Source organism: Anabrus simplex, chromosome 6 (genome assembly GCF_040414725.1).
Source record: "Anabrus simplex isolate iqAnaSimp1 chromosome 6, ASM4041472v1, whole genome shotgun sequence".
Lineage (NCBI taxonomy): Eukaryota > Metazoa > Arthropoda > Insecta > Orthoptera > Tettigoniidae > Anabrus > Anabrus simplex.
The window spans coordinates 4957179-4980922 of NC_090270.1; the positions used below are offsets into that span (position 1 = coordinate 4957179).

The 23744-nt window shown below is 39.1% G+C and overlaps 1 protein-coding gene across 1 annotated transcript in view; it reads right to left on the minus strand.

Annotated features, from left to right (window-relative positions):
- Positions 1 to 23744, minus strand: part of Gyc32E (Guanylyl cyclase at 32E) — a 533171-nt gene that overhangs the window by 136923 nt on the left and 372504 nt on the right. The window contains exons 8-9 of the mRNA XM_067149664.2: positions 7793 to 7971; positions 2271 to 2382 (exon numbers count right to left, since the gene is read on the minus strand). Coding sequence (XP_067005765.2) covers positions 2271 to 2382; positions 7793 to 7971 — 291 coding nt within the window. The remainder of the gene's footprint in view (positions 1 to 2270; positions 2383 to 7792; positions 7972 to 23744) is intronic.

Below are 23744 nucleotides of genomic sequence, written 5' to 3' on the forward strand. Positions count from 1 at the left end.
TGCCGCCCACTCTCATTGCAGAGTCTGCCTTACAAGGCCTGCAATTGGCTATCAACATTACTGATTGTCTCTGTCTACAGTCTGCCAATCATTTTTTTCTCCTTTAAGAGAGATTCCTTTCCTAGGTCAACATCAGCTCCATCCTTGTTGTTCTTCCACAAGCTATAATGTCAGTGAAGTGCACTATACTGTTCTCGTCAAGAGCTGTTGAACATTCTTAGTCTCATCATCCCAATCAATCAATCAATCAATCAATCAATCAATCAATCAATCAATCAATCAATCAATCAATCAATCAATCAATCAGTCAATCAATCAATCAATCAATCAATCAATCAATCAATCAATCAATCAATCAATCAATCGTTTCTTGAAGCAGGAGGCCAGGAGATTTTTATCGGTGAAGGAGATTTGCAGTGAATTTAAGAGAGTCGGGGTTGTGACGTATACTATTAACTGTCCTGGCATTCGCCTTAGTGCAGGAGTTACAAGATATTAGAATTATTCTGTATTGACGGTTTTCACTTTACAATGGAAATATAATATGTCCTCGTATTTAATACATACACACAGCCATCATTAGATGGAGTAATAATAGTCAAACATGTTTCAGCTTGTTTGAGTCATCTTCAGTGAAAAAGGTTAAAGTTACATAACTGATGCTAAGAAATGTGTTAAGACCTAATGAAGAAAAGAATGAAAACAAATGAGACAAGATGGAACCAAACAATAAGTGATTATGGCGAGGTTGTGGACATCTTAATCCATACCTTGCAGTCTGTTATAATTAAAAACGAGGACAAAATCACTGTGTTAAAAATTGAAAATACCGGCGAGTTGGTGGTGCGGTTAGGAGCGCAGAGCCATGAGCTCACATACGTGAGATAGTGGGTTGGAACCCAACAGTTGGTTTTTCGTGGTTTCCCATTTTTACACCAGGCAAATGCTGGGGCTGTACGTTAATTAAGGCCACGGCCGCTTCCTTCCCATTCCTATGCCTTTCCTGTCCCATCGTCGCCATAAGACCTATCTGTGTCGGTGCGACGTAAAAAAATTCAAAATGACTGTCTGTATCTGTTGAGTCACCATCACAAATAGTTAAGAGGGGAGTGAAAAACTTCAGAAACTAAGTTTGAGAGGAAACACGTGACAGATGTGACAGATAGTGGAATGTTCACTCTCGAAAGACTTGTGGTCCCATTCTCAATGATTGTGTGTTTGCAGAAAACCATTGACATGACTGCTGATGGGGGGACCAGCACCTCTCCATCCCCCGAATATAGTAGTGCTGTGCCCACTGCTCCTGTGGCTTGGTTCATCAGTTGGACCACGGACCTGTAGGCCGAAACCCGCTCTCACTACTGTTTCAGTCTTGCTCATCGACACTTCCAACTTGACCATAAGTTTTTATGTTAAAATTGCTACTAATCAATCAATCAATCAATCAATCAATCAATCAATCAATCAATCAATCAATCAATCAATCAATCAATCAATCAATCAATCAATCAATCAATCAATCAATCAATCAATCAATCAATCAATCAATCAATCAATCAATCAATCAATCAATCAATCAATCAATCAATCAATCAATCAATCAATCAATCAATCAATCAATCAATCAATCAATCAATCAATCAATCAATCAATCAATCAATCAATCAATCAATCAATCAATCAATCAATCAATCAATCAATCAATCAATCAATCAATCAATCAATCAATCAATCAATCAATCAATCAATCAATCAATCAATCAATCAATCAATCAATCAATCAATCAATCAATCAATCAATCAATCAATCAATCAATCAATCAATCAATCAATCAATCAATCAATCAATCAATCAATCAATCAATCAATCAATCAATCAATCAATCAATCAATCAATCAATCAATCAATCAATCAATCAATCAATCAATCAATCAATCAATCAATCAATCAATCAATCAATCAATCAATCAATCAATCAATCAATCAATCAATCAATCAATCAATCAATCAATCAATCAATGTTCTACATTTAATGCTGCTGCTCAGGTGGCAGATTCCCTATCAGTTGTTTCCCTACCCTTTTCTCAAATGTTTTCAAATAATTTATCAAACATTTCCCTAGGTTTCCCTGTCCTATAAATGAAGATTTTTTTTTCATATCTCAGGGTAGTCTTTAAGAATTCATAACAATGAAGATGTGTTTGAGGTGAAGACGTTAAAGAATTCTTGCCTGGCAGCTGTAGCAATGGAAGGGAAGTGAATCACGTACCATACTCCTGTTCGCTCCTGGGGTCTCCGCGCTCTCCGTGGGAATGATGGTCACATCTCGCATGTCGATCTTCCAGAGAAGACACGCCAGTTTCTGCTCGTATCGGTAGTGCCTGGAACAAGTAGCATATAATCAGTCTCCTCCCACATGGCTCAAAAATCTTTTCCAATAACATTTATCACAATAAAACTAAATTATTACTACCGGTACTCGTCAAGATAGGGGGCATCACATTTCTCTTGATAAAACTGATGTGACATAACACAGTGGTCCTTTTATGATATCTAGCTCTGCAAAAATTAAAAATTAAATCTATAGTTTTCATTATTTATTGTATTTTTTAAATTAATTCCTCTTCAAGGATTTGATTTTTATTACCCATGCTTATTTGTACAGCTGTTGTGTTGCAAAAGGAGATGATTCTTATCGCCGCCTTCTCCTCTTCTTATTGATGTTGCAGTTTGTAGCAGACTGTTGAGCCACTAGCAGTTCTGTTAACACATATTTCAATCATGCTGCACTAAATTCACATTTCAACGGCTTCAATTTTCCTTGCAGTCTACATCCCTCAACACTGCACAGAAGTGCAGACACAACTCCTCCTCCTGAATTTCACGAAAGGTCTCCATATCTGATGTCCAGTTGTCACAAAGCCAGCAGACCTCATCACATCAAAATGTTCCGTATGGAATTCCAGCTTTTGCAAGCCAATGACTTTAGAAGTAAGAGGTGTCTCACCAAACCGTACGTCAGCAGAAGTTCACCTGCAGTAGCGCCTCAATTTGTCCCATTTGTTTGATAATGTCCCTATGAAATTGTTCCTAAAAATAAGTCTATAAATTATATAGTTTCCTCCTTTTTAAATATGTAATGCCCCTGTTGACTAATTCATAGAACATTGCTAATACTTATCCTGACAGTTTGAGTATATTAGGGTTATAGATTTGATCAGTTTTTAAATTATTCGTATGCCACAAAATTAGGAACTAAATTATTGAAGATATGGAGATTCAACTTAAGGAACTGTTTGTAGCAGTAGAATTTACCTAAACAGATGGTATTATGGCTTTGAAAGTTCTACATTACAGTTGTTTAGGTGACACTCGACTTTGAATCTTGTCGTTCCGAACATGGCATTGTCGAAGAGTAAATGGTCCACGATTTGTGAAGACCCACAAAAGCACAAGTAATCGCCTGCAATGTTAATTTTCAAATGTTCAAAGTAGGACTTAAACTTCCCATGGCCGGAGAGAAACTGAATGAGAATATATTCGAGCACTAATGTCTTATGCTGAGTTCCATGTGCACCAAAAGAATACAAATTTCTTGAGCAAGTTCCCAAATCATATAAATACTCTATTGAATCTTAAAATATGAACTCTTGTATAATTTGAAGTACCAATTTTCAAATTCAAGTGTGATTGTACATGAATTATAATAGTAGTTGCTGTAGTAGCTCCTGTGTATAAAGGAAAGGGTGATAGACATAAAGCTGAAAATTACAGGCCAATAAGTTTGACATGCATTGTATGTAAGCTTTGGGAAAGCATTCTTTCTAATTATATAAGACATGTTTGCAAATTTAATGACTGGTATTATATTATATTATATTATATTATATTATATTATATTATTAATGACTGGTTCGATGGAATGCAGTTTGGGTTTAGGAAAGGTTATTCCACCGAAGCTCAACTTGTAGGATTCCAGCAAGATATAGCAGATATCCTGGATTCAGGAGGTGGAATGGACTGTGTCGTAATTGACCTGTCTAAAGCATTTGATAGGGTGGATCATGGGAGACTACTGGCAAAAATGAGTGCAATTGGACTAGACAAAAGAGTGACTGAATGGATGGCTATATTTCTAAAAAATAGAACTCAGAGAATTAGACTACGTGTAGCTTTATCTGTCCCTGTAATAAGAGGGGAATTCCTCAAGGCAGTATTATTGGACCTTTATGTTTTCTTATATATATCAATGATATGTGTAAAGAGGTGGAATCAGAGATAAGGCTTTTTGCAGATGATGTTATTCTGTACAGAGTAATAAATTAGTTACAAGATTGTGAGCAACTGCTAAGTGACCTGGATAATGTTGTGAGATGGACAGCAGGCAATGATAATGATGATAAATTGGGTTAAAAGTCAGGTAGTGTAATTTCACAAATAGGAAAATTCCTCCCAGTTTTAATTACTGCATTGATGGGGTGAAAGTTCCTTTAGGGGATCATTGTAAGTTCTTAGGTGTTAATATAAGGAAAGATCTTCATTGGGGTAATCACATAAATATGATTGCAAATAAAGGGTACAGATCTCTGTACATGGTTATGAGGGTGTTTAAGGGTTGTAGTGAGGATGTAAAGGAGAGGGCATATATGGGACCCTCAGCATGATTAATTGATTCAAGAACTGGAAAAAATCCAAAGAAAATCAACTCGATTTGTTCTGGGTGATTTCCAACAAAAGAGTAGCGTTACAAAACTGTTGCAAAGTTTGGGCTGGGAAGACTTGGCACATAGGAGATGAGCTGCTTAATTACATGGTATTTGAAGACAAAAAAATGTTACAAGTGTTTTAATATCCACCAATTGAATACAAAGAGATATCTAGTAATTAAGAAATAAATCTTATCATATTAATTACAGGGACATGTTTTTCCCATTATAAGGACATCTTCAGTCTTAATCTCAAACCTGTAAGGTGAATAATCAGGATTCTGGTTGCTCTTACAAATTGTGAAATGAGGATACTGATGCAGGTCCTTGGTTAACCACCTGCGTGCCACGCGCCGATCAGATCGGCTTTCGCTCCTCGCGCGAAAAGTGCCAGAGCCGACTGGATCGGCGCGATGATTTCCTAGTGTTTAACGGCTTCTGCTAACAGATGCCTCTGGGTGTTTTATTCCGTTAGAAAGCTGAGGTTTCAAGCTTTCACGAGAGTGGCATAGTTTTGGCCTTGGAGATCTTTGACACGAACGGAGGGAGTTAATAATCTGTGATGTTCACAAGCTCTGAGTTGTTGACAACATGGCGAGCTGTAGTAGAGATAGTTTGGTTGCCGGCTTGGTTGACGATAAGCTAATAGCATATTTAGAGGAAAATGATATAATAGCAGATGAATTAGAATCGGAAAGTGATTTTGATAGTGACGTGATACCAGGAACATCGCCATTATCACCAGTACCGAAAAGGAAGTGCTATTCTGGCCCCAGTACATCGGGTGTTCAGGTTAGTAGGTACTCGATTGCAGTCTGTGGAACCAATTAAAAATTCACTGCCAGTTCTGAGTGATTCAGAAAGTGACAATAATGATGGAGCTATGGATGATGCGAGTGATAATGACAACAATAATGAAAGCAATGTGAATGCTAATGTTTGTTTCCGAGAAATTTTTCCGAACCAGTTCGATAGGCCTACCACTCCTGTCATATACATGGAACTCGCTGGGCCTAAATATGCGCCTCCACATAATGCCCCTGTAATAGATTATTTTCAGTTCTTCACTAATTCATTGATAAATTTGATGGTAAATGAAACAAATACGTATGCCCAACAATTCGTCTCAATATATGCGTTTTCACCACAATCAAGGGTTAAAGTTTGGCGGGCTAATTCTGTATTGGTAATGAAAGCATTTCTGAATGTAATTTTTAAGGGTGTATATTGTTGAGATATGATCATTGTTAAGTTTTCACTAATAATTATTGTGTACCCCAAAAGAGTTATGCATTAAATTATTGTTCAATGCCAGGTACGATTGACAGTGGAACAACAATTTCAGTGAGGAAAATGATGAGTGCAGATTTTTTAAAAATACGTTTTGGGGTGGTTGTAGGTTAATTAATTACATTTTAAATTACGCTGCTTTGTTTAGAATTGTATGTGTATTTTACCTATGTTCTTGGATTTAGGCAATGTTACAAACTGTATTTCCAAAATTAGACTAAATCTTAAAAATAAAAATGAAAATTAACAATTGTTAAATTGTTGCCAATTTAAAAATACATTGGAGATGTTTTTCATATTTATAAGCATTTCTTGGTAAAGTCAGAAGTATATTTTATATAATACTGCAAGAATAATGCATATATTTAACAAAATAAATTTTTAATTAATATTTCTCTGAAAGTCTGCAGAACCACTAAAAATAGCTTGGCATTCTTAGCCAGAATTTCAGAAAATGGCTTGGCACTAAGAGGGTTAAAAGCTGGTAACAAGTTCTACAAGATTATATTTCTTAGAGTGCTGAATGGAAGCTGGTTTAATGCGCGTAATACTTGTTGAGGGTTTTAGAAAAATACTTTGGAATATAAACTGCTTAATCTTTATAATAAAATTAAAATGTGTATTTTTGATCACTTCTAGTGAAGGATAAGAAAAAAGTGAAGCTGCTAGACTGTTGAAGTTGTTAAAGATGTTCATTTCGTATCTTAAGATAAGTCAGCCGTCTTCTTTAAGTACATTGTAGAAGCAAGGAAGGCGTATTCGACTGTGTGTAGTCGTATTTATCTTAGCTTGAAGGAGCGAAACTCAAAGGTATTTTTATGTTGATTAGAGCTTGTGGTGTAACAAGAGGAGAGTAAATATTTGGGAAGAGAAGGTGGGTTTAAAAGAAAAAAACGATGAGAGTATAATCACTTACCCCTTCGTCTGTAATGATGTAAATCAGTTAAAGAGAAAAACAACGTTATGTGTATGTTCATTTATCTCTTTGACTGTTGTGGTGTTAATCAGTTTCTATGGTAGCATTGAAATGACTGATACTTGTGCTTCTGGTGTTGTATCGATGTCAGATTGGTGGAGAAGGGTATGGTGGAGGGGAGGGGGTAGGCGGGGCATTAAGTTTATGTGTTATTGGTTGCATGAGATTTGCGGGCGCGGACAGGGAGGGAGTCGTGTTTGGTTGCGTGAGATTTGCATGGGCGGACAGGGAGGAAGTCGTGTTTGTTACAGTAGTGGGAGTTCTAGATGATGTTAATTTAAGATTTTTAAGAATGTTGCTTTGTTTTAAATTTAGTGTTTGCAATAATTTGGGTAAAACTTTGTGTAATGGATTTTTGACTTCAATTAAATTACAACATGTAACTGGTATATTCCGAGCTGTCAGTAGAGAGATGGCGTGGAATGACATCAGTAGATTGAGTGGTGTCTTTAAATGTATGTAGGAAAGATCCCAATATGAAGATAAAGCTGGAATTCAAGAGGAAAAAATTGTGGCAAATATTCATTTATAGGTTGGGGAGTTAGGGATTGGAATAACTTACCAAGGGAGATGTTCAATAAATTTCCAATTTCTTTGCAATCATTTAAGAAAAGGCTAGGAAAACAACAGGTAGAGTATCTGCCACCTGGACAACTGCCCTAAATGCAGACCAGTAGTGATTGATTGAATATCTGATAGATTTGTTTCCAAAATTGTAATTTTATCATGTCCTTCATTTTTGCAAATTCTGGCAGGTTTTAAAGTAAAACATTTGGAAATAACATGATTAAGAAAGAAATACATTATGGGAACACTAACCTGAAGGCAAACACGGCCCCCACAAGGAGCAGCGAGGCCACAGCTGTCAACGTCACGGACACTCTCCAGTCCGTCTTGTAGACACACTTCTCTCCCTTGAAGCCGCACGAGGGCTCGGCACGGGGCTGGAGGCCTCCTGCCCACTGGATCGGACGCGACTCGTCCAGGTAGCGGAACTCCTGTAGAGCACCGGGTAATCTGTGTAGTGGAGCAGCAAACAATCGTGTTCCGTGATTGCCCAGCTGTTATGTTCCACAAACTGTACTTACCCAAATGATCCCTAACAAACCATTGCATTTTACCGTGGTGTGCTGTAACAGTTTATATATTTGGTCCTCTTCAGGTCAATTTTGGATCATTTAAAACTGTATTAAATTTTATCATCGAAATTTGTGGGGTTTCCTGTACCACACAAGTTGATTTTTCTGGGACTTGCACAAGAAGTTTTCAAAGACGAGGCAACAAGCGTCAAATTAAAAATTTAAATTTGATTGGTTTAAATCAATCGAAAGGTAACTCCTGTGCTGTAGCATTTCGTGTTGCGCGGGCTATCCTTGGGAAGCGTGTTCGCCATCATGTAGAGCGGGAGCTCTGCCTTCTCTTGGGGTAAGCAAACCTTGAATTTCCTAATGTAAATTAATTTTATTTTATTTCAAGTTTTAATTTGTCACAAGGAGGTTACCCATCAAGTGTAATTTATGATGGTGTATTACATCCATCTTCATGTTCACATAACACAAGCTTTTTCTAAAAGTTTTGTAATTTAAATTAAATTTCTCACTAATTTTGACCTCAGTAAATCTGCTTCATTTGGAATTATTTTTCTTTGATCTGTATTTTATTTTTCCGGTGAAGGTGGTTGCTTCACATTACAAGTATTTTCTATGAAGACTAGTATCGGTAATATTGTAAGACTGCAACTTCATTTCATCTGGGTTTGTATTTCTATTTTCTGTTTGTGCTACCAGTAGTGTTCCTTATTTCCTTTTCTTTGACATTTTTTGTGATGAATAGGTATTAACTAAGTTATTCTTTGTTGAACTTTCAGCCATAAATGTCCTTTGATCCACAACCTTGTTGGTTTCTTCCACTGTCCACATCCTGCCGTTAGTTTCTGTGTATTTTACCTTGTTTAACTTTGATTTTACTGTGTTGTATGTTGGGTATTCAGCCCAAAGGCTGGTTTGATCCTCTGCAGCTCCGCCAACATCTGTCATAAATAGCCTAGGCGTTACTGAAGAGGCGTACTAGGGAAATGAGGAGTGAGGTAGTTTCCCGTTGCTTTCCTCGCCGAGCCAGCCGTTGCTATTACATATCAGTCTGCCAAGCCCACTGAAATGCATGCACCAACCGACCCTATGAGTGATATTTTCACACGATTCATAGCAGGGACTGGCTGCATAAGGAATGGTATTACTAGCATCACTCATACCTCAGTCACTTTCGTATTGTCAAAGCCAAGGATGAGACTGAGACAGGTCAATGAAAGTAACAAATTTGATATAGCCCATACCAGAAGACGTAGTGCACTGTAAACACTACATCTCGCCAGCAAAGGCATTTTATTTTACTATATGGTTTTAATGATTCTAATTTTATTTAGTGTTCCAAATATTTTTCTTTTATAATTGTTTTATTAAGCCCCCAAACATCACTACAATAATAAAAATACACATGACTCATTACACTGCAAATCCTTTGCAACTTGTTTAAATCATCATCATCATCATCATCATCATCATCATCATCATCATCATCATCATCACCATCATCATCATCATTTTACAGTTCCAGTTTGCCGGGTACTGTTGGCGATCCTCTTCCATTCTGTCTTATTGAGATACCTTCTGTTGTTAATGACGTCCTCCAGTGTCCTTCCTCGATCTGCAGTGTCTATCTTTATGATGTGCATCTAGTGGGTTCTTGGTCTTCTCACCATCCATTTCCCTGCCACATGTCACTCCAAGTTAACATGTGCTGTCCATCCTTGTTACATGCCCAAAGCACCTCAGTATGGATATGCTGATCCGATCTAACAATGATGTAACAATTCCAGCTTCCTTCCTAACCACATCATTCCTCAACTTGTCCAGTTTAGTTTCTTGAATTGTGTATCTAAGGAACTTCATCTCGGATGCCTGCAACCTGGATGAGATTTTCTTAGTGAGTCTGCGGGTTTCAATGCCATAGGTTAAGACTGGTATGATTTTGGGATCATAGAGGAGGGTTTGTACTTGCTGGTAAAACTGAGAACTCTTCTGCATTCTATTTGCCACCTCCTTTGTGGCTAGTGTATCTCGAGATATTATACTGCTAAGGTATGTAAAGCTTTCCACACTTTCTAGTGGATGGTTTCCTAGCATGATGTTCACTGGTTGTCCCTCTCTGTTTATTGCCATCACTACTCTTTTGAGTTTGCTTATCTTGAGATTGGACTCCTGGAACTTAACCTTCCATGCACTGAGTCTCATCTGTACTTGTTCCTCAGTTTTTGCCCAGATCATGACATCATCAGTGAAGACCATTGCATTTAGTTCACTAGAGGTGATAGCAATAATGGACTCCACTTTTGGTCTTGAACCAGAATGAATGTCCGTCACCCAATCACACACAGCTGGTACAGTTCTCATACAGCATCTGAACTTTCCTCACCAGTCCCTCTGGCACATTCCTTTTTCTTAGGCATTCCCGTATCTTCTCTCTTCCAGTGCTGTCATGTGCCTTCTCAATGTCAAGGAAAACCATAAACAGATCTTTGCCCTTTTCACAATATTTTTCCGTTAACATACGGACACTGAAGATTAGATCTGTTGTGGACCTGTTAGGCCTGAAGCCATACTGTTCCTCTTCAAACTGTGGCTCTAAGATGATGCGCAATCTGCTCTCTAAGATTTTCTCAAGAATCTTAAGCCCATGAGAAAGGAGTGTTATTCCCCGGTAGTTGGAACATTTTTGGTGATTTCCTTTCGTAAACAGGGGGATAATGGCACCCTTGCTCGAATCAATAGGTATCTTGCCATCTTTCCAAACTGCATTGAGCACTCTATGTAACCACTGTAAACCCTGGACTCCTGCTGCTTTAATCATGTCCATGCTGACTTCATCAATTCCTGGAGATTTCCCTTGGAGCATCTTCTTAAGGGCTGCTTCTGTTTCTGCTCATGTAATGGGAGATTCCTCTGTGCAGGTTTCAACAGCTGGTTCTTTTGTTCTCTGATCTGCTTCTGTCCTGTTCAATAGGTGATCAAAACGATTCCTCAGAACCTCTCTGATGTCCTCTTCTTTCCTGGCCAGGTTTCCATTAGGATCCTCAATTGCTTTGATGGTTTCAACTGAATTTCTTTTGTTTCTGATCACACTGAACAATAGTTTCATATTGCCTCTGCTGTCTCCCAGCACTTTACCTTCTCCTCTTCTACTACTCTTTAAACTCTCAATTTCTTGTCCCAATAAACTTGCTCGAGGTCTCTGATCTTCCCCTCGTCCCTTACCTGTTCTGGCTTGGATTTCTCTCTATCTCACTCTTTTTGTGCCATGTTCCCTTCCTTTATTGAGGATCTTACTCTCTCATTCCACCACTCTCTACTTCTTCCGTAGGCAGTTGTCCTCTTGTACGGTCCTGATATTCGGTCCTTTTTCCAATCTGTTGTAGTTCCCACACCTTAATCCTAGGTAATTTTCTGGTTGTTATCTTTGGTAAATTAATATCTTTCACATCTGCTACTAATAACCGGTGGTCACTATTGAGGTTCTCACTTGGAATCACCTTGACATCAGTCACAAGTCTACTTCTTCCTTTATCTGTAATGACATAGTCAATGACCATCTTGCTCTTTCCATCCCAGCTGTAACAGGTAATCTTGTGACTGACTCTTTTGTTGAACCAACTGTTTTTTACTACCAAACAATTTATTATGCAGAAGTCAAGGAGATGTTCGTCTTCTGAATTCCTTCTCCCATAGACTTCTCATAGCCATTCCTGTCTGTCCCGAGCTGTGCGTTAAGGTCCCCGATGATGATTGCCCTCTCTTCACTGATGATCTCTTCTAGGTCTTCAAGAAACTTGTTCTTTTCATCTTAACTGTGGCCTGTCTAAGAGGCATACACTTGCACCAGTGTCAGCTTCTCTTTCCCAAGATCAACTGTTTGTCTTTATTATCCTCTTATTGAAGTACTGGATCTACGTAATACCATCTAATTCTTTAGACAATATCAATCCTAGTCCATTTCTGCCCTCTCTGTTGTTACCATTCCAGTAGAGGGTATACTTTTTCCTCAACTCTTTCTTTCCTTTACCTTTCCATTTAGTTTCACTCAGTCCTAGGATTGATATTTTCCTTCTCTCCATGATATCCACTAACTCTTCACATTTTCCAGTCAAAGTCAGTACCGTAATTGTTCCTATTCGAGTGTGTTGTCTTCTTCGGGGTTGTTGCACAATAGCAAGGCTTCGCCTATCATTAGGCTGTAAGCCATCATACCTGGCATGGGTCTGCAGGTGCTCTTGTCTACTCCGAGTTCTTTGTTTGCGTCCGAGGCTTGTATAAGTGTTGAAAGCGATTGCAGTTGGTCTCCAACTGAGTGCTTGAGCACTCCCCTGCCACATCTGCAAGGCAGCAGCTACTAGTTGAATTTATGTGTCATTTCGTGCAGAAAGGCTTCAACAAGCCCCCTGAGGGTGAACTCCTCTCCCTTAGTTTGTCAGGTTTGGTAACAGTCGCCCAATCCTTGGCCAGACAGGATGTACCTGACCTGATAGGTTTAAAAAGCTGGTAATTATGCTTTCTTTCTGTTTATTTGTGGGATAAGTGCAACTCCCCAAGTTTATTTTGTGATTGAATCACTCCAACTTTGTTGTCTGCAGCTGTTGTATATTCAGTCCTCAGCTCAAAGCCTGGTTGGATCCTCAACAGCCCCACAATTAGCAGTCAGAGAGGCATACTAGGGAAATGAGGAATGAGGTAGTTTCCCATTGCTTCCCTCACTGAACCAGAAGGTGCTATTATATATCGGTCTGCCAAACCCACTGAAATGTATGAACTAATCGACCCTGTGAGCAACATTTTCTCTACATTTGTAACAGGGACTGGCATCACATCATCAAAACCAAGGATTAAACTGAGGCAGGAGAATACCAAAACACTAGGTCTTGCCAACAGTTAATGACCGGTTGCCTTCAGTAGCCAGTTCAACGTATCATTTCCTCTTTGATGGCTGTCAATAAACTCTGTGTTTAGCCCCTTATGAACTACCTAGAAGACTATTCAAGGATGATACAGTCAGTCAGCCAAGAGTTTGGACATTTTCTTAGCTATGCAACAAGCACAATTCTATTTCAAACACCAGCACCCACCCAGGCAGCCTTAAACAGGGTTGTTTCAAAATATGCAAATTTGAATGCAGTATTTTTTCTTAAAAATACAATTAATAACAAAATTTAACACTGTATTGTATATATATTTTAAGGGACCACAAGAAACATCAAAATTATTCATGAATTTGAATTAAAAACATGTGAATGAACCAAGTTTGGTTGTGTCATCTCTCTTCAACAGAAAGATAACAGTGACCTGGTTCACTTTTCAGCAACAAATTAACTTTCAAGCAAAAAGCAAGATTAGCTCTTTCTAAGCTGAATGTTCCTTAAAAGAGAGAAAATACACTGCAACATTTCAAGGAAAGTGGTATAAGGGATACCAGTGGTTGGTCAGGAACAAAATAACTTAAACATATTTTTGTTAATAATAATAATAATGCTATTTGCTTTACGTCCCACTAACTACTCTTTTACGGTTTTTGGAGATGCCGAAGTGCCGGAATTTAGTCCTGCAAGAGTTCTTTTATGTGCCAGTAAATCTACCAACATGAGGCTGGCGTATTTGAACACCTTCAAGTATCACTGGACTGAGCCAGGATCGAACCTGCCACGTTGGGGTCAGAAGGTCAGCGCCTCAACCGTCTGAGCCAATCAGCCTGGCCATATTTTTGTTAGTATTATTAAAACATGTAATTTCGGTCTCTTATATGGACAGTAAACATTTGTCAGACATTCTCTGTTTTCGGTATTCCTTCATTTTGGTGGAGAATGCAGTTGCAACAGGTTGTCTTCTCACTGTTTTGGGGAGATCCATCGTCCCGTCTACCCAGGTTCCGATCCTCCTTTCCCATGGAGTGGTATATTTCCGAGTCATGTGGAATCAACAAAGAGGAGCACTTTTGGTCCTCGATTGGCCCATATTGTTCTGCCCTGTCAACTCGTACATGGCCCATTCTCTTCATCAGCAAACTTGACATCATAAACCAAATTTCCTCATATTCTAAGATCCATTAAGATCACTTACACTAAAACGTAATTAGTTAAAAAGGTTAACATTAAACAGTTTCCTCTATAATGCTTGTCTAAATTGCATTTTTTGTTTATAATTTGTTTTACGTAGCACCGACGATGCGATAGGAAATCTAGGAGTGGGAAGGAAGTGGCCGTGGCCTTAATTAAGGTACAGCCCCATCATTTGCCTGGTGTGAATATGGGAAACCACCTTCAGGGCTGCTGACAGTGGGGCCCGAACCCACTATCTCCTGGATGAAACTAAATTGCATTAATAGCTGTTATGTTAGTCCTTAACGTTGAGAAAGCATTTCAACAGTTAGCATTATATGATGAGCGGTGTTTTGGTGCATGAATCAAATGACGAGCTCATCTTCGTATATTAGGTCCCCTTTGCAATACAATACACACTGTAGAAAACTAGAGGCATCTGTATTTCTTTGTGACACTGGAACTTTTGAATAAATAACACTTTATTTTTATTGGTATTCAGTATTCATTCTGATGTGGTTAGATCATTGTTAGATCGGGTCAGCATGTCCAGACTGAGGTGGCTTGGGCATGTAATGGGGATGGAGCCAACAAGGACAGCCTATGTAACTTTGGAGAGACCTGTGGCAGGAAAACGGATGGTGCGAAGACGGAGAACCCACTGGATGGACATTAAAAATTGGGGAAGACACTGGAGGACGTCATCAACAACAGAACGTATCTCATTAAGACAGAATGCAAGAGGCTCGCCTACAGTACCCGGGAATCTGGAACTGGGATAATGCAGTACAAGCGGTTTTGCAGTAATGTCAACGAGAGATTGAAAGTGCTTGTAGACAGTGTTTTAGATGAAGATTTTGAAATAATGATATTTGTGCAAAATGAATCTGACTGTAAGGATAGTGATAGCAACAGTAAAAGTTATTGAAATGAGCAGAATATTGTAGAAAGTGAGAGTGGAGGTGTCGTGGCAGGTTCTTCTAAACGCGTGCGGCGGGTGACACAAAAGATCTGTAGGGATTGGAAATTGAAGAAAAAGGCAAATATTCCTCATATATATCCATTTCGTGGATAAAGTTGGGTTTCAGAAATACTTGCAAAAAATCACCATCCAAAATGGCTCTTTTTTTAAATTATTTCAAATGAAATATTGGTACCACATCCAGCAGTCACTCCTTCCATGACATGAGTACAAAATTTGAGTGAATTATCTGCATTAGTTTTAATGTTTCTGTGTGACAGGATGCTCAAACTATGGCGGGCAAATTGAATCTGACTCCACAGTCAACAATGTGACCATTTATAATGACTTGAATGACAATTAACATCCATGGTCTTGCTTGCTGTTACAAATCCTGCTCAGAAGATCTTATCCTCTACAAGTTATAGGCTTTCTACCTCATAAGAAATATTTAAAATGAGTTGGCCCATGATACATAGCTTTATTGGACAAACTTGTTCTATGAAGTATGATGAAGTGCAGTCATGATTGTGTTTGAGGTGAGAATTCTATGTCAGTCCGGTGATATTTGAAGTGCTCAAATATGTCAGCCTCGTGTCAGTAGATTTATTGGCTCGTAAAAGAACTCTTGCGGGACAAAATTCAGGCACCTCGGCGTCTCCGAAAACCATAAGAGTAGTTAGTGGGACGTAAAGCAAATAGCATTATTATTATTAATGAGAAATCTATGAAGGTTCTTGTCCGAACATAAACAGAGCGGATCACACAATCGTCTAGGTGGAGAGTGAGAAGGGCATGAAGCAGCTCTCGTGATGGTCCTCCCTGAAACATTTCATTGTTCCGTATTGAAGAATATTACAGTTACAATTGAAATAATTGATGATAAAGAGATTCAACCTATTCAATACAAAAGAATAAGAAATGTAGTGAATTGCGTTCCCATTTAATAATTATGTTTTAGTGTAAGTCATCTTAATGGATCTTAGAACATGAGGAAATTTGGTTTATGATGTCAAGTTTGCTGATGAAGAGAATGGGCCATGTACGAGTTGACGGGGCAGAACAATACGGACCAATCGAGGACCAAAAGTGCTCCCCTTTGTTGATTCCACATGACTTGGAAATATACCACTCCATGGGAAAGCAAATGGGAATGTAACTTACTACATTTCTTATTCTTTTGTATTGAATAGGTTGAATCTCTTTGTCAATTATTTCAATTTCAACTCCCTGACATTAGCAACGGGCCAGGAGTCATGAGCTCATCGTACTGTGGAAAACGCTGGAATGGTATGCCAATTCATTCAAGCTTGGTTACCTAGAAGTTGCATACGACTCTCGTCAGTGGATACGGAACATTTACAATCCGATTCTAATAGTAAGCAGTGCAAAGAAAACTTTACAAGTTGTATTTACAAAACGTTTCCAATAGTTCAAGTTCAGTTTGGCCAGAATTTTTCTAAATTGGGGATACTCTGACAAATAAGTCCATCCATCCATCCATCCATCCATCCATCCATCCATCCATCCATCCATCCATCCATCCATCCATCCATCCATCCATCCATCCATCCAGATGTGATACTGGAAAACATATCTGTAAAGCAGCATCAAGACATACTCGCAAAACGAAATATTCCGATAAACGGCTGAAAGAGATCATTGAAGACACGGCTAGAAGGAAACCTCATTAAAAACGGTGAAGACCACGAAAGTTTTTCCGTTGAAGTTGACGACCATCCGGACTGTTCACATGAAGATGGGGTAAATATGACCGCAATGTGTTCCAATGTAATGAGCATTGTGACCTTAGTAGCAGGGACAGCAAGAAATCACTGAAACCTTTTCATTTTATTTTGAGAATGTCATTGTGGTGGCTCCATCTACATCAAAACGACTCTAAAGTCTTAGTGACCAATCTTTACATTCTCTCTTTGCTACTTTTAAGTTTGTATAACCTCCTTGTGGAATGTACAGTATGTTTATGTGGGTTTGTTTATATCTAGTTGTTAATTGTGTTTGGTGCTGTGTTAACAATAAATCAGTGCTTTTTACAGTTTTCATTCTTGAATAGCAATTTAATAGCACGAGTCAAGTTAGCTTACTTTAACAGAGGTGACCCCGACGTGATGAAATAAGAATGTGTGAATTCAAGTGTTGTGCAGTGTAACCGGTGACTACTGTATTGTGTTTCTGTAAACATGCCTAACACTGAAAATACGAAAGGAACAGTATCAACAAACATTTACGAGAACAGAAATGCATATATTGCACGCGTCTCGGTAAAAGTACCACCCATTTGGCGAAAGAAAGTAAAATTATGGCTAATGCAAATCAAAGCACAATTCGCTACGGCCGGTATTACGGCAGAATTGACAAAATAGGATCGCTCGAGCCTGATGTCGCAGAGCTTGTAAGTGACTTTCTGAAACGACCATTAACCAACACACCTTTTACAGACCTCAAGTCTCGTCTTATTACTGAATTCGAGGAATCAGAAGGACGAAAGGTAACAAAACTTTTAACAGAAATCGAACTTGGTGATAAGAAACCTAGTCAGTTACTCAGAGAAATGCGAACCCTTCCTGGAACACAAGTTCAGGACGACTTTTTAAGAACTACGGTATTTTCATGCAAAGGCTATCAGTACATTTAAGATCTATATTAGCATCTTCCAGTGATACACTGGACAACCTAGCGACAATAGCAGACCGAATATTGGATTACTCGAGCCCTAGCATATCTGCTATTCAGTCTCAACCGTCAGCATCACCCACCGATAGGATTTCTAGGCTTGAAGAACAGATTGAACAGTTAACATTATCAATAAATAGTGTTCTGAATCGACCACGGTACCGTTCTCGCTCAAAGTCCCGTTCACCTCACCGTAAACATTATCAACCACGTGGGTTCATTATGACGGTACCATTTCACATACCGACAAAAGGCGAAGAAGTGTACTCCCCCATGCGGTTTTACTCCTACTCCTTCTGATTCGGGAAATGCTCAGGCCCCTCGCAAATTCTCGCCACTTATTCATTACAGACCGCTCCTCTGGCAGGCGATTTATGATCGATTCAGGAGCGGATTTGTCCATTCTTCCTCCCACAGCATAAGATAAAAAGCGTGCTTGCAAACACCTGCTATATGCAGCTAACGGGACACGAATCAAAACGTATGGCGAGCCCTTAATTCCACTTGACTTTGGTTTGAGACGATCATTTTTGTGGCCATTCACAACAGCTGATGTTCAGCAATCTCTCCTCGGTGCTGACTTTCTTAATAACTATGGGTTGTTAGTTGATATAAAACACAAACGTCTCATAGATGGCACAACTAATTTATCAACCCACGGACTACCAGTATCGTCCCCTGTCTCAGGAACTGTTTATTTACTTGACCCTCACAACAAATACTCTGTTCTACTCCAAGATTATCCAGGCCTACTTCGGGACAATCCAGTATTTACTGCAACAGACATACATTTTTTCCACACCATCATAATGAACCACGTGGTTGATAATGTTTACGGTGAGGTGAACGGGACTTTGAATGAGAAGACTGCCTCCCGATAAACTTACTCAAGCGAAGATGGAGTTCCAGAAATTGATCGAATTGGGCATCTGTAGACCTCCGAAGAGTCTTTGGTCCAGTCCTCTCCACATGGTACAGAAAGAAGATGGCTCATGGCGACCCTGTGGGGACTACAGGGCCCTCAATGCCATCACAGTTCCAGACAGGTATCCTAGACCTCATCTCCAAGACTTCAATACCAGGCTATCAAGTAAAACAATTTTCTCAAAGATCGACCTAATCAGAGGTTTCCACCACATCCCAGTCGCAGAAGACGATGTGGCGAAGACAGCTATTATAACCCCGTTTGGGTTATTTGAATTTGTCAGATTTCCATTTAGTCTCCGAAATGCTGCCGAATCTTTTCAAAGGTACATGGACTCCATTTTGAGAGATTTGGACTTTGTGTTTTGCTATCTCGATGATATCCTGATTGCATCTCAAAATGAAGAAGAGCATGAGCATCACTTAAGAATCCTTCTTGAACGACTGCATAAATACAGTATCAATGTGAATCTTACAAACTGTGTTTTTGGTGCCTCTGAAATTTCCTTCCTAGGCTACAGTGTGTCATCTTCGGGCATTAAACCACTCTCCGACCGTGTTGATGCTATTCGCTAGTTCCCACAACCTCGCATTATTGCTGACTTGAGACGATTTCGTGGATTAGTAAATTTCTATCGCCGGTCCTTACCAGACACAGCTGCTACTCAACGCTTACTCTTCAGTCTTTGTAAAGACACACGTAAGCGTGATCGCAGAGAGGTTAACTGGACACCTGAAGCAGTACAATCCTTCACACAACAAATAGCAAATGCCACCCTTCTGGCACATCCTTCAGGTGACTTACCGTTAGCATTGCTGGTTGACGCATCTGACTTTGCAATGGGAGCTTCCTTACATCAAATCCGTGACACAAAGATGGAACCAGTAGGATTCTTCTCAAAGACTTTCTCCAATACAGAGAAGAATTATAGCACGTATGACCGTGAATTATGGCAGCTTATTCAGCTGTAAAATACTTTCGTCACTTACTAAAAGGCAGAAATTTTACCATCTACACTGACCACAAACCTTTGACATTTGCTTTTCAACAACGCCTTGATAAAGCGTCGCCCAGACAACTTCAACATCTAGACCTCATTGGTCAGTTCACGACTGAGTTACGGTACCTTCGTGGGAAAGACAATATTCCAGCTGACTTCTGTTCACGGATCGCATCCATTTCCATACCATCACAACTATCACTTGATGAAATTGCTCAAGCACAGGCATTTGATGATGAACTTCGCCAACTACAACAATCCACAGAGACAACACTCAAGTTCAAGACCATTACATTACCATCAAGAGCTGAATTAATTGTTGATGTTTCTGCAGGAGAACTCCGACCATTTTTGCCAAGTCAGTTCCGTAAATTTGCATTTGACACATTACACAATATGGCTCACCCAGGTATTAATGCATCTACCAAACTTGTACAACAACGATATGTATGGCCGTCAATGAGACAGGACATTAAATAGTGGACTAAATCCTGTGTAGCTTGCCTGCGTTCCAAGGTCACGAGGCACACAGGCACCTATGAACCAGTGACCACCGTTTATCTCATATTAATGTAGACATCGTCGGCACTCTTCCTCCATCTCAAGGATACACCTACATCCTTAATATAATTGATCGTTTTTCAAGCTGGCCGGAAGCTGCGCCCCTGATGGATATAACGACTGAAACAGTTGCATACGCCCTGCTGCACACATGGGTAGCTCGATACGGCATACCATCTGTCATCACCACTGACTGAGGCAAACAGTTCGACTGTTCTCTTTTCAGTAACCTGACGAAACTCCTAGGCATTCACCACATCAAAACAACTGTGTATCACCATGCTGCTAACGGGAAGATCGAACGTTGGCATTGTCAACTAAAAGCTGCACTGCGTACACAACTCTCCAACAACTGGATGCCCCAACGTCCGCTAGTTCTTCTTGGTCTCCTATCATCATACCACACTTAGGTTCTACTCCTGCTGTACTTGTGTATGGAGAATCAGTGAGGTTACCAGCAGACTTCGTGGAGGAGACGCCACCAATGACAGATGTACCCTCCTTTGTCTTGAAACTCAAAGAACACATCAATTCCATACGTCCAGTTCAACCAGTACACCACTCAGTGAGAAAGATATTCATTCCCTCTGACCTTCTAACTTGTTCCCATGTATTTGTTCGTCATGACGCAGTTTGGAAACCATTACAGCCAATCTACGAGGGACCCATCAAAGTGCTTACTAGAAGAGAGAAACATTTTGTGATTCAATCACCCAACGGTGAACAGACAGTATCAATAGGCAGACTGAAACCTGCTTTCTTTCTACATGACAAATTTTCTTCACAAAATGAAAAACAACAGCCCACCTACCAAGAACTACAGACCAATCCTCCATCTCCTGCAGTAGAAGAGAAGTGTACCCGTTCTGGACGAACTGTTCGCTTTCCAGCTAAATATCTCTCCGTTATCACTGGGGAGGGAGTATGTGGTGGCTCCATCTACAGTACATCAAAACGACTCCAAAGATTTAGTGACCAATCTTTACATTCTCTCTTTGCTCCTTTTAAGTTTGTATAACCTCCTTGTGGAATGTATCTTTATGTGGGTTTGTTTATATCTGGTTTTTAATTGTGTGTGGTGCTGTGTTAACAATACATAATTGCTTTATACAGTTTTCATTCTTGAATAGCAATTTAAGAGCACGCGTCAAGTTAGCTTCATGTACAGTTTCTCTACTTTTTGAACTGGTGAACATTTTAAAATTGATCTGCATAAAACACATGTTGTAGGAAGTCAGGAACATTAATGGACAATTTATACTGAAAGTCTTTTCGTGGATCTGTAAATATTATTATTATTATTATTATTATTATTATTATTATTATTATTATTATTATTATTATTATTGTATGACATTTTGTGGTAACTAATATCTGTTTAGAAGAATTATGTTTTAGGACTCATAAACATTTCAAATCTGGCAAGAATTTTAGTAGGTATTTAAATAACTGTGTAACTGTATGTAAATTTTGAGGCAGCATGTACTGCACGTGTCATCTTTGGTAAGGAAATTTGTGTGTGTTGCAATTGAATGATCTCAAACTTTTGCTGAGGAAATGAAGTGTATCTTTATTGGTAGGAATAAGAGCGTTTTTAATTGGTGAAGATGGATGTCAGGTGAAAATTCCGTGACCTGTTCAGTTACTTGTGATTGCATGATTTCTGGCTTCTAGGTCTTCCGAGAGAGCGTGTCTTGCGTTTCGGTCTTTAACATCTGAGCGACCTAGCGAGCGGACGCGCTTGGCGTCCGCCCCCGTCTGGGAATGTCAACCTCCAGGTTAACCGCTATTCTTTCCCTTTGTGTTTCGGCATTTGGCTTATTTTAATGTAACCTTTTACGGCAATGTAAATTATCATTCATGTGTCAGAGTTTACCCATGGTAACCAAATTCACCAATTAAATCGTCTGAATGACTTACCTTTTCAGCTAGTCATCGTGTTTTATTTTCGGAGGCAACTCCCTTTTCTTTTGGTGAAGTATTTTGTAATTATAATGTAAATCTAACTTTCTCTTTCTTGGTTTGTGATTTTGTAAGTGACGTATACAATTTTGTTTTCACTTGGGGTTCCCTCGCATACCTCAGTGTTAGCTTCTGTGTCTAATGTTCTAACAGTTTGATAATTCGGTTGTTCTTTTTAAAATTTTATTTAAATATCTTCTGGTATTCACTCCATTAATCTTCGTTCATTATGTTACTTATTTTGCCTCATTGTTCATTTGATGTTGTATCTTCATTTTCTTTGTTAATTTAGTAAAGAGTTAAGGGTGATCATCGTTTAACTGTTTTTCCCCACAACGCCATACGTTCATATTGTACCGGTTACGACCTGTACATAAGTATTTTTTGAGCATAAGTTACGTTTATTTACCACGCGTAATGTTCCGAGAGCGCCTGGTTTGTTTACCAGCAGCGAGGACCAGCTAGCGAGTGTATGACGACTGTGAGCTGTGATGTAGCCACAGGGGCTAGCTAGACCGCCCGTTCGTCTCAACACGTGTTACCAGTCTTGAATGGTATTTTCTGGATTCCACGTCACGTGTTCTAGAGAGTTCGATGGAGAAAATTTTGAAATTACTATAATAATGATGCTAGCGAATCGAGCGATATGTCATCTTGTTTGGGATCACCTAAACGTCCCAATGCTCGAGTTTCAAGCAAATCCATCGAGGGATTCGGGAGATATTCAATCAAACCGTATTATGACGTAGACGTCCCGAATCGATTAAAAGGAGGACCTACTGTAGCCTATTCACACAGTCTCAGCTGAGTAGTCAGCGGGGACACTCTTGCTGCTACTATCATCGTGGAACTCTGTCATTCTACAAGTGTGGGAAGACGATTCTTCCAAGTACTATAAAGTGGACTCATAAGACTACGAGTGTTGTAGAAAATTTTCTAAGTCTTCGTAATTGAACTTAGAATATTTACAAGTGTTAATTAAATGGACTTGTATTATTTACGTGCCTTCGAGACTGAAACTTTTCTAAGTGTTTGGACTTGTATTATTTACGTGTCTTCGAAGCTGGAATTTTCCTAAGTGTTTGTGAAATGGACTTGTATTATTTACATGGGTTCGAGACCCGAATTCTTCTAAGTGTTCACTGAATGGACTTGTATTATTTTCATGTGTTCGAGACCAGAACTTTTCTACGTGATCATTGAATGGACTTGGTATTATTTACGAGTATTCGAGATTGGAATTTTTCTAAGTGTTCGTGAAATGGACTTGTATTATTTACGTGAAATATTTGCGACTGTTGAGGAACTCATCCTTCTAATAGACAGTGATTGAGTAACATTGCTAGTGAGGAACTTTAACTCTCCAACGGCTTTAAACGAAGTTAGGATTTCACTTACATTTACTCAAAGACTTGTACATTTACCAGTGTTGGTTTAAAAGACTTATAAATTTCGTCAGTGTGGAAGGACTTGTGTTTCCGTCAGTGATCACTCAAAGACTTTATGAATTTCACCAGTGATTAACTTTAA